The sequence below is a fragment of the Streptopelia decaocto genome (genome assembly GCF_964273445.1).
Source record: "Streptopelia decaocto genome assembly, chromosome: 2".
In the NCBI taxonomy this organism is placed as follows: domain Eukaryota; kingdom Metazoa; phylum Chordata; class Aves; order Columbiformes; family Columbidae; genus Streptopelia; species Streptopelia decaocto.
Window position 1 is genome coordinate 48,331,510 of NC_138655.1, and position 12,752 is coordinate 48,344,261.

General features: G+C 41.9%; 1 protein-coding gene across 3 annotated transcripts in view; it reads left to right on the forward strand.

The window, feature by feature from the left end:
- The first annotated feature begins 375 nt into the window (after positions 1-375).
- SS18 (SS18 subunit of BAF chromatin remodeling complex) overlaps positions 376-12,752 on the forward strand; it is a 44,371-nt gene continuing 31,994 nt past the window's right edge. Inside the window, exons 1-3 of one of the 3 annotated variants that reach the window (XM_082045439.1) lie at positions 376-782; positions 3,967-4,043; positions 5,332-5,416. In XM_082045439.1, the coding sequence (XP_081901565.1) occupies positions 714-782; positions 3,967-4,043; positions 5,332-5,416 (231 nt within the window). In that variant the 5' untranslated portion in view covers positions 376-713. The remainder of the gene's footprint in view (positions 783-3,966; positions 4,044-5,331; positions 5,417-12,752) is intronic. The other 2 variants (XM_082045441.1, XM_082045440.1) reach the window with 2 other exon arrangements.

Below are 12,752 nucleotides of genomic sequence, written 5' to 3' on the forward strand. Positions count from 1 at the left end.
AACAGCCACAGTGTCACGGCAGCAGCGGCACCTCTCCGGCAGTGAGCGCCGGGCCCACGCCTGCCAACTCCCCTCACGGGCGGGCCCGATGGTACCGCACACCGAAACCGGCGCGGTCCCGCCCGGAGAGCGCAGCACCGACCGCCGCCGCCTCGGCGCGTCCCTGAGGTGCCTCCAGCCCCGCCCCGCCAGAGCGGGCTGCCCGGGTGCAACCAACTGTCGCGGCGGGTAGAGGGGGGAGGAGAGCGCGCCGCTCGGCACAGCCAGAGCGCGTCCCTTGTAACGTGCGCACCACAACGCTCCCATCCCCCCTGCCGGCCGTACCACTTCGCTGCCTGTCCGGCGCTGTGGCGCGCTGGGCAGGAACGTACCAACGCCGCGGAGGGAAAGGGGTAGCCAAGAAGATCGCGTCACAAGCGGAGGTCACGTTCAAAGAACGCAGCGCCGACTCTCGGTCCCACTGCTTTGGCCGAGATCTCCCAGGCGGCCACGGCCTTATCGGGGCTCCCCCTCCCAGCGGGAAAGGAGGAGGAGCAGCCGGTCCTCCTTAACCCTTCCCGACGGGACTGGGATGGGCCGTCCCGCTGGGCAGCCGCCCCCGCCCCCCGCGCACAGCGTTCTTCCCGGATCGCTGCCGCCTCCCGCCGCTGCTGGTTCCGCGGGGCGCGTGAGCGGGCGGGCGGCGGGGGCGGACCCTCCTGGTGCGGCCCGACATGTCGGTGGCGTTCGCGGCCCCGAGGCAGCGGGGGAAGGGCGAGATCACGCCGGCCGCCATCCAGAAGGTGAGTGCAAGAGAAGGAGCCGGGTCGGGCCTGGGGGCTGCAGCTGCTTCCTGCCGCCGGGCCGCGCGGGGAAGGGGGTGGCGGCGGCGCTCCGGAGCACCAAGGCCCCGGCGGCGGAGGGGCGGCCAGGCCGTGGCTGCTCCAGTCGGGCACGGCCCGGCGAGGCGCTGCCTCTCTGCACTTCGGCAGTTGTTCGGGGGTCCCGGCGCCGGGAGGAGGCGCCGGGCGGGCGGGCTGCGGCGGAGCGGGGGCGGCCGGTGGCCCTGGGGCCCTCCCAGCTGCTGCGAGCGCTCCCGGGGCCGCGGGCGGGAATTAACCCGTAAGGACTCCGCCGGGCACGATGAGGAAACGGCGGAGTCGAGTAACCCCTTCCTGTGAGGGGTGTCTGTAAGTCGGACTTAGTTGGGTTGTTCCTAAAGGCTGCCGAACTTCGGGCTCTGCGTGCGCGGGCTGAGCGGCGACCGCAGCTCCCAAGCTTGGTCCGCATAGCAGTGAGGCTGCTCCTAAACTTTTAAGCGTTATTAACGAAGAACATGATGGTCGGAGCCAATGACAGCGACTCCGAACGACTCGATCTAAGCCTCTGTGGGAGGGAGCAAGTTAATTCGCTAAAGCAATCAAAGAAGAGCGTGTATAGGATTTGTTACAACCCGTGGTGTTTTGCATGGGCAGAAGCAAAGGAGTGCGTTCAAGTTCACTGGTGGTTTGGTTGTATTCAGAAACTGAACTGAAGACTTGCACTGTTACCGGTGTAAATAGCCATGAATTGAATTGATTCCAGAGCACTACGAGCTCCTTGTGTAGGAGCTTTTCAGGTAGGTACAGCTAACCTAGGATTTAGTAGAAAACGAGAGTGTCAGCAAGGTAGATGTTGTAGCAATCAGGACCTCAAAGGAGACCTCAGAGTTATAATAGAGGCCTCCACAGTTACAGAGCAGAAGTCCTTGCTTGACAAATGTATGTGAAAAATCCATACCCACTGGGTGGAAAGCTGCTTAAAGGTGATAGTCAGTAGAGACTTCAGGTTGCTGGGGTGCGTATGGCAAATGCAGACAATTAAGTTTTTCTTGTGCTGTAGTCAAACCAGTAATTTGATGCTGGTGTGCTGGCAAAACCCTGGTGTAGTTAAAGCTGAAGAATCTTTGTAATTTACATAAACTGTCAGAAGCCCTGGAGGTGTCTTCATCCATCTGGAAACTAAATTCTTTTTTGACAGTAGGTGTTTATAACTCTTTGAAAGAACTGTTTCAATTTTCTACCAGCAACTGCTCAATCAAAACTGGATAAAACAGTGCCTGCAGCCCTGTCTCAGATACAATTGTATTCCTTCTTGCTTGCTCTCCTATTCCTTTCCCACCTTCCCCTCAGCCCCAAAAGGTCCAGATTATGTGGGGACAGTGAAGAATGCAACCTTCTAACTGGCAGTTGGAAGGTCTACCTGTCTGCTAAGCTTTAAGTATCTGCTGCCTTGCTCTGGAAGGTAGGAGATGTTTTGAGGAGAGCCTTGATTCACAGCTTCCTTTCAAGTGCTCTGTTAGACTTTGGTGTCAAAGGTATTAGTTCCTTTTTCCCTTTTTTTTTTTCTTTTTTTTTTTTTTCCCCCTGGTGAAAATGCACACTGCATTTCTGTAATACTTGATGTTAATAGATGTGAAATGTGTCTGTGTAGCAGCGTGTTTATGATCCTTATCAGTGTGTGCAGCTACAGTTCTGCCTAGTTTCTGAGGCTGAGACAGTAACTCAAAATACTGCAGTTCTGTCTGTATTTAGTGCTTAATGACAGTGTTTCCAGATCCAACAGTTTAGGCAAAATAATTGCTCAGTGATTGTTCTAGTCAGTTATGGTGAATTACTGGTTTAGTTTAAGCAGACTCATCTGGTTGGCTCAGTCTTACAAGGCTAGAAGTCCTGAGTGGACTGCATGAAGTTTCTGACTCCATACTCTTTTCATAGTAGAGGTGGATTAATCAAAAGGGAAAAAAAAAGTGTCAGTACCTTTTTTCTTTATTTCTTCTTCTCCTTTCTTTTTTCTTTTTTTTTTTTTTTTTTTTTTTCCTATATAGTTTGTTTAGGTTGGATTCCTAGGGAAATAAAGATGATTTCATGAGAGTGTTTGCTTTCCTTGTAGACGCGTGAGCCTTTTGGCTAGTCTCAACCATGTTTGGAAGAAGGAAAGAAAGTGGAGATGGTTAAGATCCTGTTATTTTTGTTAAATTCAGCAACTGGATAAAGGGATCTAAACAGCTTTCGACTGAGAGTAAGCAAAGGGAGAAATTGATGCAGAATTTTCCATTTGACAGTAAATTTTCTGTTTAGTTCAGTTGACTTGGATAACTTAGCTGGTAGCTCAGATTAGCTATGGTTCTGATGACTCTCAACTGATCAGAGTGCAGGAGGGTGCTTAAAAAGATGTGAATGTGGGGATATGCAGTTCTAGGGAACGAGACTGTATTTTTTTTTCTGTTTACGGAGCTTGGAACACCTTGAATTGATCAGGTCTTTGTGAAAAGCTGAGATCTGCTATTTCTCCTTATTTTAGGACTACTTCTCCCCCTCCCTTCCCCCCCCCCGCCCCCCAAGTAATTCACTTATCTTCATATTCCTGGACACTTTTGAAGTGTAGTAGATCTAGTGTGCCCATTATACAGAATATTTATGAAGTGCAGTTTAATTGGACATTCTTAATGTAAATATGGCCTAGCTTTCCAATGCATTTCCTTGAAACAAACCTGTCTGGTAAGCTCATTTTCTATCAATAACAATTTCAGTGCCTTTTGTTATTAAATTTTTTAATGTTTGTGGGCTTCAGAAAGTAAAAGGAAATTTGGGAAATAAATTTTTAAGTAAATTTATTTGTAGAGATCAAACGAAGAAATGCAGAACTTTGAAAGCTTCATAAGAACTTAATGTAGAAAAAGGATAGGTATTTGAATAGGAAGCTTCACAAATGTAACTACAGTGGTGTCTTCAAACCCTTATGCTGAAGACTGTAAAACTAATGGGAGGGAGATGAGGAGATGGGAGCGAAATTGTGTTCTATAAATATTTGGTTGAACTTTCTGGAATACTACTTTTTTATTTGCTTTTAAAAGCTTCAAGAAGAGGAACAAGAATCAAATTTATCCTAAGTTTCTTTCTGTAAAGAACGTGAAACTTACTCAAGACTTCTTCTTTATCATTTCAGATGTTGGATGAAAATAACCATCTTATTCAGTGTATAATGGACTATCAGAACAAAGGAAAGACGTCTGAATGCTCTCAGTAAGACATTAATCCAAATCTACTGTGGACTGGGTGAATTTCCATCTAGAGGACTGTTCTTGATTTGTTTGGCTCACTTTGTATGGGAAGTGTGCTGCGGAGAATAAAAAAGTATTGCTGCAGATAGTAAACTTGAAATATATGTTTATGTTTGCCATATGACTATCACTTCTATCACTGAATTGTTGCAACTTCACTGCTACAAGTTGGTGTTATGATGGTGATGCTCATAAAAGTGGGGACTGTATAACCAGGACCTTTTTGCTCTGCATCATAATTACCTTTCAGGAAAGGTAGTTTTCCTCGTAAACCCTTCAAAATCATTCAGGGAAGGACCTTCCTGATGGCATGTTTAAAAACTACCTGTTTACCACTTGCCCAGGATGAGCAAGCTTGTCTTGAAAGTTTGGCTTGCCAGAGTATTTCAGGTGGACTCACTGTCTAGTGGGGTCTCTGGAGAGTGATCTGAGACAACTGTCGAAGGAGTGAATTATGAAGGAATATTATTTTCCCATTACTGTTTTCTGTCATGGAATCATCATGGTACCCTTGGAATCACACAAATATTCAGTTACATGACAGATGGGGCATCATAGTCTGGCTCTTGAGCCCTTACTAAGAGAGGGGTCATAAATGGTAGGTATTTTTACTTTAAGGGAATGCTTTTATTGTAGCACAGTTACTCTGTTAAGCTGTTTGCAAGCCTGTTGTTACGTATTCGTAATATGTTCCTGCTTTGAAGGTTATTCTTGTGACTGTGGGGCTACTTGTTGAGACCTTGGAATGTGGTTCTTTAGCAGAAAAATGATTCTATAGCAAACTTCCAAAGCTCAGGGTCCTGATGAAATGTGTGCATTGATCTCGATTTTGGTTCACATAATTCTATGACATCTTGCATCTGGGAACATAATAAAAGGAACTTTTATTTCCATAGTGTTTATTATGGAAATTACATCGAATAGCACCCCTCACACACAGTATATGTCTCCTGGTGACTTAGTTTGGGGCAGGAAGTGAAATAGGTGAAAACAGTATTGCCCAGCTTTAAGTTTTCATAGCAAGATGGAAGTTACAGAGAAGATACAGGCACAGATTTGATGGAGACATTGGGAAGGGTTGAGTAATAGGTGTGAGGGGAAAAGGCTTAGGATTCCTAATAATGGTACTCTTGTAAGTCTCATGAATCTTGTTTTACATAGGTAATTTTATGTGTGTAGAATTAAAGTAAATTCTTATGTCTATTGTATTCACACCTTAAGATCTGTTTTGCTTTTGTTTATTTTGATAGATACCAGCAGATGCTGCATACAAACTTGGTGTACCTAGCCACTATAGCTGACTCCAACCAGAACATGCAGTCTCTACTACCAGCAGTAAGTACAAAATAGTGTAAAAGTAGGCAATAGATTTCACTTGCGTTCCTGGAGAAAAAAAACAAAACAAAAAAGAAAACCGAACAGAAGTGTTTGAGGCAATGACAATACATTTAGCCTCTGATTTACTGTACAGTGAAGACAAGATGCAGTGTCTCTTCATCCTATATTGGGAATCTAGTAATCTCACTGCATAGGTCTTGCTCAAAATCTGACTTGTTTAACTGAGACCGATATTCTAGATTAATTGCACAGTGCGCAAGTATCTGACCTGTCTCATAGGTAGTCTTAGTTTTTTTTCCTCAGCTAACAACTTCAGTGCTGTGGTTCTTTGTTCCTACAACAGTACCACATTTTTCATCTTAGGTTAAGGATGCAGGTCTTTTTTTTGTTCTTTTTCTCTTCTGGAAGATCATCAATTCTTTTGCCTCAGTGGAATAAGGTTGGATAAATCAGTCTGCTTTTCTGTAGTCTAGGTGAGCCTCTTATTCTTTGCCTCTCTCCTGTATTGGAAAGCAACATTTTTTTAAGGTGGATAATGGTAATATGCAAGAAAAAAGGTTGCACGAGACTTAACTTAAAACACTGCATCACTTTTTATAAACGAAGCATTTGTTGAATAATGCTTATCTTTTTTTTTTTTAATCTGGAATTTTCTGAATGTCTGTTCCTGAACTCTTTATTTTAATAAGATATCTCCAATTTTTCCCCCTTTCCATTGCTTATGGAACAGTAAGGAAAGATACAACAAACATTAAAATAGCTTGCTATCTGTTTGCTTCTTGTGTTAGTTGGAAAGCTTGGGGAGTTCATTGTAACACAAGGAAGTTCTTTGGTTTTTGATAATAAGACTTTTCTTGAATGAATATAGTCTTGATTCATTTCTGTAATATGAAGCTAAAAAGAATGTCTATAAAACAGCCATTCCTAGATACTAGTTTTCACCAACTGAAATTGAATTACTTCTTCTTTGGTCTCGGGAGAAGTGTTCTCCAATCTTTGTTACTAGCAAAGCATCCTTTCAAGTTGGTACCTAGAGGACCATAGAAGCAGTGGTTCATTATGTCCAACCTGTTGTGCCCACGGAGGCTTCTCTTTTTATAAATCCATGCTTGTAGCTGAGGGAGAGGGAAAGAAACCTTTGAGAGGGCTGTGTGTATTACTCAACTAATATGTTTTTGGAAGCTTAATTCATATCCTGGTTCTGATGACAGCTGGAAATGAATTTGACCTTATCCTGGTCCCTAGTGAACAGCCTTGTTCGTAAAGTTGAATGTGATGACATTCTCCGTTCTTCAAAGAAAATTAAGATAGGGATGGAAAAGACTTTTGTGGATCAGGACTGAAGTGCCTTTTTGATATGGAATGTAAGAAATATTCCATAGTAGTGAGAAAATAGAATTGTGGGTTTTGTTTATGGGTGGGGGGAGGATTGTCCCTTTGGACAATTGGGCTGCAGAATAAAAAGGTAGCTTCTTAGTTTCTCTTTCAAACTAAAATACAAAATGACATTTAGATGTTCAGTCTTACTTAAGTGTAGGTACTCTGACCTATGTAGTCAAATCTTTGAAGATTTGCCTAAAATTTGACCGCATCTGGAATATTTTGTCCAGTTCTGGGCCACTCAGTTCAAGAAGGACAGGAAACTGCTGGAGAGAGTCCAGCGCAGGGCAACAAAGATGATGAAGGGAGTGGAGCATCTCCCTTATGAGGAAAGGCTGAGGGAGCTGGGGCTCTTTAGCTTGGAGAAAGGAGACTGAGGGGTGACCTTATTAATGTTTACAAATATGTAAAGGGTGAGTGTCATGAGGATGGAGCCAGGCTTTTCTCGGTGACAACCAATGATAGGACAAGGGGTAATGGGTACAAACTGGAACACAAGAGGTTCCACTTAAGTTTGAGAAGAAACTTCTTCTCAGTGAGGGTGACAGAGCACTGGAACAGGCTGCCCAGGGGGGTTGTGGAGTCTCCTACTCTGGAGGTATTGAAGACCTGCCTGGACGCCTTTCTGTGCAGCCTCATGTAGGTGTTCCTGCTCCGGCAGGGGGATTGGACTGGATGATCTTTCGAGGTCCCTTCCAGTCCCTAACATTCTGTGATTCTGTGAAAATGTAGTAATGTGATCAAGTAAAATGACGTTTTGATGGGGCTTTTAGAAAAATATTCTTTTAAGTTTCTTCCCAGAAAATTTTAGCCAGAAGAATCTGGAAACATGAGCACTGTTTTCTCAGTGCAAGATAAAGTACTGCAGACTCTTTACCTTTATTGGCTTTCTGTTTAAGAACTGATGAGGCTCACGTTGACTTGGAAGTATTATGTTTCTGTTCACTGTGCTTCTGTGTCAGCTCTTGAACAGTCTTGCTAAATTCAAGGGTTGTGGGTGACAACAGTTCAGTATGGAGTAAGATACTGTGTGTGTAAACATCTACTATTTTTAATAGTAAAATACATCAACTTTATGATATTACCGTTGCAGTAGTTTCCCCCATAACTTAGGAGGGCTTCAATCTGAATATCTTCTGAAGTTTATTGTTTCTGATCTATTCATATCTGGAAGATTGTTCTCCTAGTAAACTATACTTTATTTTTTGTTTAAATTTTATCTTGTTTTTATTTTTTTGGGTAAAATACACTCTTACGTTTCAGAACTTAACTGTTAGTTTTTATAAAATGTTTTCTGTGATGAAGTTGAAAAGAGAATACTGCTGTTCAAACTGAACAAAAGAGCTAAATGATAGGTTCATTAAGTTTTTAATAAAAGCTAAAGTGACTTGGACCTGATAACTTTGTTGCATCCTCTCACAGTATTCCTTAGACTCAGTGCTTCATATTGCTGGGAAAAATGCTTGTAGTGTATTCTCCCTCATGTTTTCTGTCAGAATTACTCAAGATAGTTACTGGCTCCTGATCTTTTGTATTGGACATAAATGTTGGATTTTTAATATAAAAAAAGTCAGCCTCTGTCCACATCTTTTTAGAATGCACTATTCTAATCAAATGATTGTATATCCTTTTTGAAAGTGTGGTGTTGCCTGTAGAGAGCAAACCTTATACTGGACACAAGTATAGTCCATCAACTATGTTGTGCAGAGAAATGCTTCTGTGAAGGGCCTGGAACTGAAGAAAAGGTGAAACAGGTGAAGCAAGCATTGCAGGCTGTGGGTGAGGAGAACTAGAAAGACTTTGAAACTCCAGTATCATAACAAAGCTCCTGTTGTCTTTGTATGCGTGGTAAATATCAAGTATTAAATTATGACTTCAGGGGTTAGAGGCTTGCTTTCACATTAGAAGACAGAAGTGTGAGGTTGATCTCCCTGAGTCAACAAGTTTTTTCTCAACCACATGAACAGCAGCATTACTAAACACAGGGCTGTTTTGTCTTCCCAGCTGGATGAGAGTTGTTGCAAAGTCAGCGTGTAAAGCTGATGCAACTTTTTGCTTGCTGTTTCCAAGTTACAGTAGGTATTCTCTTTCTTGGACAGGAATGGAAAGTGTGTTTACCACCACCATATAGGATAAGCTAGTTTCCCAAGAAGGGCTTGTATAGTTGGCAACACAACACTTGCATTCATGTGATTTCCACTGGTGCTACTTTTGAAGAAAGCAACAGCAAAGTATTCCTCTACTTAAACTGTAGAGAGAAAAGATGCAATTAGAGTTGATTACGGGGACTTGCAAAAGAACCACCCAAAAATAATGAAGCATTGTGTGTGTTCCTAAACACTTCAAATCTCAAACTGCAGAACACGTATCTTATCCTCCCTGACTTTTATTTTTTGTTTTCTTAATAGTGTCTTAGTGGATTAAAAAGTATTGAATGAAAGACATTTTTTGATTTGGACATTTTCCCTCCCCCATGTGTATTCATTTTGCCAAATATTTATAACAAAACAACTCATGACCATCACTGTTTTGGGAAAAATAGAGAGGAATTTTTGTCTTGCAGTCGAGCCTTTTCATTTTGGCATTTGTTTTATAACAGACAGATATTGAGGTCTGCAGGAATTACTTGATTGGGAACTTTATCTTTTGTTTTTTTTAAATGGAGAAGAAGTTGTGTGTCGTGTTTTTTTTTTTTTCCGAGTTTTTTCTTACATAATGTAACTTTCTTTCTGTGAGCCTGCAGAGCACTTAATCTTGATGTTGTGTTTCAAGAAGGTGATGAAAATAGATGCTTATGATTATTACTCACTTCTATAATGTGCCGGATTTATTTTATATTGAAAGTGCCAGCTTCTTCCAGTACTAAACTAAACTCTGTGTGTAGTTACTTCCAAGAAAACTCACTGTGTGAGTTGTAGAAAAATGTGCACATTGCATCAAATTGTTTTTCTTTATTTCATAATATTAGAAAGATTATTAATAAACTTATTAGTAAAAGTATTTTTTCTTGCTTGAGATACTTCTCTCAAAACAAGTGCTTTTTGTAGGACTTGAGAAATATCTTAATCTGTGTTGTTCCCAAACTTGTCACACAGATTAGGGCAAAGTCCATGCTATTTTGGTTACAAAAGACTCCTGTATAAAATTGTAATTGCGTTTTATAAACATCTAACATCATCAAGCACTGAAATGCTGGTTATTTCCGAAGAAACTGCTTCAAGAAGTAGAACCATTAAACTTCATTAGTAGTGCCTAATGAAACTTTTCTTCAAGTTGCTAATCGGAAGACAGTTTTGTGTGGTTTTTTTTGGTTGTTGTTAGGTTGTTTGGGGTTTTTTAAAGCTGCAGTGTTCAGGTGGCCAGGAAACTCTTCAATGTAAGAATGGTTTTACTCAATCAGTGGAAAGTCTTATGTGTACCCTTTAGTACTTTTTGAAGGGTAATGTTCAATATATGGTTTTAATGTACTTGTGATGTAAATAGTTTGTAGAAACAATTCAGAGTCTTAAGAACTGAACAGTGCACTCTGCTTTTTTTAGTAGCCTCTATTCTGAACATAAAACTTGTCTGAAATGTTTATATTAATTTAATTATCTTGATGCTGCTTTTTTTTTTTCTTGAAAAAGCAAGATGGCATCCAGGAAAGAGAAATATGGCTCAGTTTTAATAGCTTAAAATAAAATATGCAAATAAAACTCCTGTTACTGAAGACTAGAGGAATGCTAAATTAATAAAATTATTGTCCAGTTATGTACCAAATGCTTGACAGAGTCTAATATCTGTGGTGGTATAGCAGAATATCTGTTAGTGGTATCTGCTTTCTTGCTGATCACAGCTGGCATCAGTTTTTAAGTTTCTGGATTAATTCAAGGTATTGGGGGAATAGAGTGTACTATCAGCAAGTTTGCTGATGACACCAAGCTGGGAGGAGTGGCTGTGCTGCCATCCAGCGAGACCTGGAAAGGCTAGAGAGTTGGTCAGGGAAAAATGTAACGAAATATAACAAGAGCAAGTGTAGAGTATTGCATCTGGGCAGGAACAACCCCAGGTTCCAGTATGAGTTGGGGAATGACCTATTAGAGAGCAGCATAGGGGAAAGGAACATGGGGGTCCTGGTGGACAGCAGGATGACCATGAGCCAGCACTGTGCCTTTGTGGCCAGGAAGTTCAATGGCATCCTGGGGTGTATTAGAAGGGGGGTGGTTAGTAAGTCGAGAGAGGTTCTCCTCTCCCTCTACTCTGCCCTGGTGAGACCACACCTGGAATATTGTGTCCGGTTCTGGGCCCCTCAGTTCAAGAAGAACAGGGAACTGCTGGAGAGGGTCCAGCGCAGGGCAACAAAGATGATGAAGGGAGTGGAGCATCTCCCTTATAAGGAAAGGCTGAGAGGGAGCTGGGGCTCTTTAGCTTGGAAAAGAGGAGATTGAGGGGTGACCTTATTAATGTTTACAAATATATAAAGGGTGAGTGTCATGAGGATGGAGCCAGGCTCTTCTTGGTGACAACGAACGGTAGGACAAGGGGTAATGGGTACAAACTGGAACACAGGAGGTTCCACTTAAATTTGAGAAGAAACTTCTTCTCAGTGAGGGTGACAGAGCACTGGAACAGGCTCCCCAGGGGTGTTGTAGAGTCTTTTACTCTGGAGACATTCAAAACCTGCCTGGACATGTTCCTGTGCAGCCTCATGTAGGTGTTCCTGTTCCAGCAGGGGGATTGGACTAGATGATCTTTCGAGGTCCCTTCCAGTCCCTAACATTCTGTGATTCTGTGATGTTGCATGGTAGTGTGTTGGTTAAATTAGTTTTAAAGCAGATACAGAAAGCAGTATGCTGTATTATTCACAGAATCACATTACCCTTTCAGAACACAAGTCCAGGCCAAATTCAAGTTCAACTATTTGTAAACTCAATAAATAGAGAACAGAGCAAAAGGAGGGTTGAATGTCTCCTGTCAAGAGGCAAGTGAGCTATTAGTCAGAAACAGAGCTTTGGATTTTGAAGAATAATTCCTCTGATTAAATGTTTGTTAAATGCTTTTCAAAAATCATATTAATCTCTAAAGGTTTTTTTAAAAGGGAAACATTAGGGAGCAGATTTTTTGAGAAAGGGAGGAAAGTTGTTGCATTCATACCTACTGTATTATGCGAGTATGCTCTGAGGATGATTTCTGGATCATGTAACAGTGACTGTGCCTGAAAACAAGAAATTTGAATGCTTCTGTTTGGTTTGGGATTTCACATTAGAGTAACAACCAAAAGAGCAACTTTCCTGCTGCTCTTCAAACAAGAGGCAAGTAGAGCCACTGTGGTTGAAAAGGGTAAAAGAAATTAAGCTTCACGTTCCGGTCTTGTTATTGTATTAGAAACTATCAAGCCCAGTGCAAATCCACGGTTGATAAAAATGAATCTCTTTGTGCCTGCATGCTCCCTGAAGAATTTCTTGAATTGTTTCCTCTTCCACCTCTTCATACTCTACCTTTTTATTTACTATATTGATTTTGCATAGCAAAAAATATTTTCTGTGTTTTGTGAGCAAGAAACATAATGGGGTAAGCTTCCTTTGGTAATAGTCTCTAGCCCACAGTTGGTTGGGCTTTGTCACTAAAAAATGGGAGATGAGAGATGTGTAGGTTCATGTTGTAGTACCACATTATTCTAAGAAGTTAGTGGTACCCCATTGTATTTGAGTGATCTCAGAGACTCAGCACTTTGAACAAAATAGTAAATAAGACTTTTTCTGAGGTGTGTTATGATACAGCTATCTAAGTGCTTACAGGGAGGTGGACTGTGTGTATATCACTTAATTGTCTTTGCTCCAAGGCCAGCACATGATCATCTCTATCCATTTTCTTTCTTTGAGTCTTTGGATGATGTTTCACTTCTGACCTCTGAGCGAACACTCTGCCTATGTGTTCATTGTATGTAAAAATGTGGTTATGGGATATTAACCAA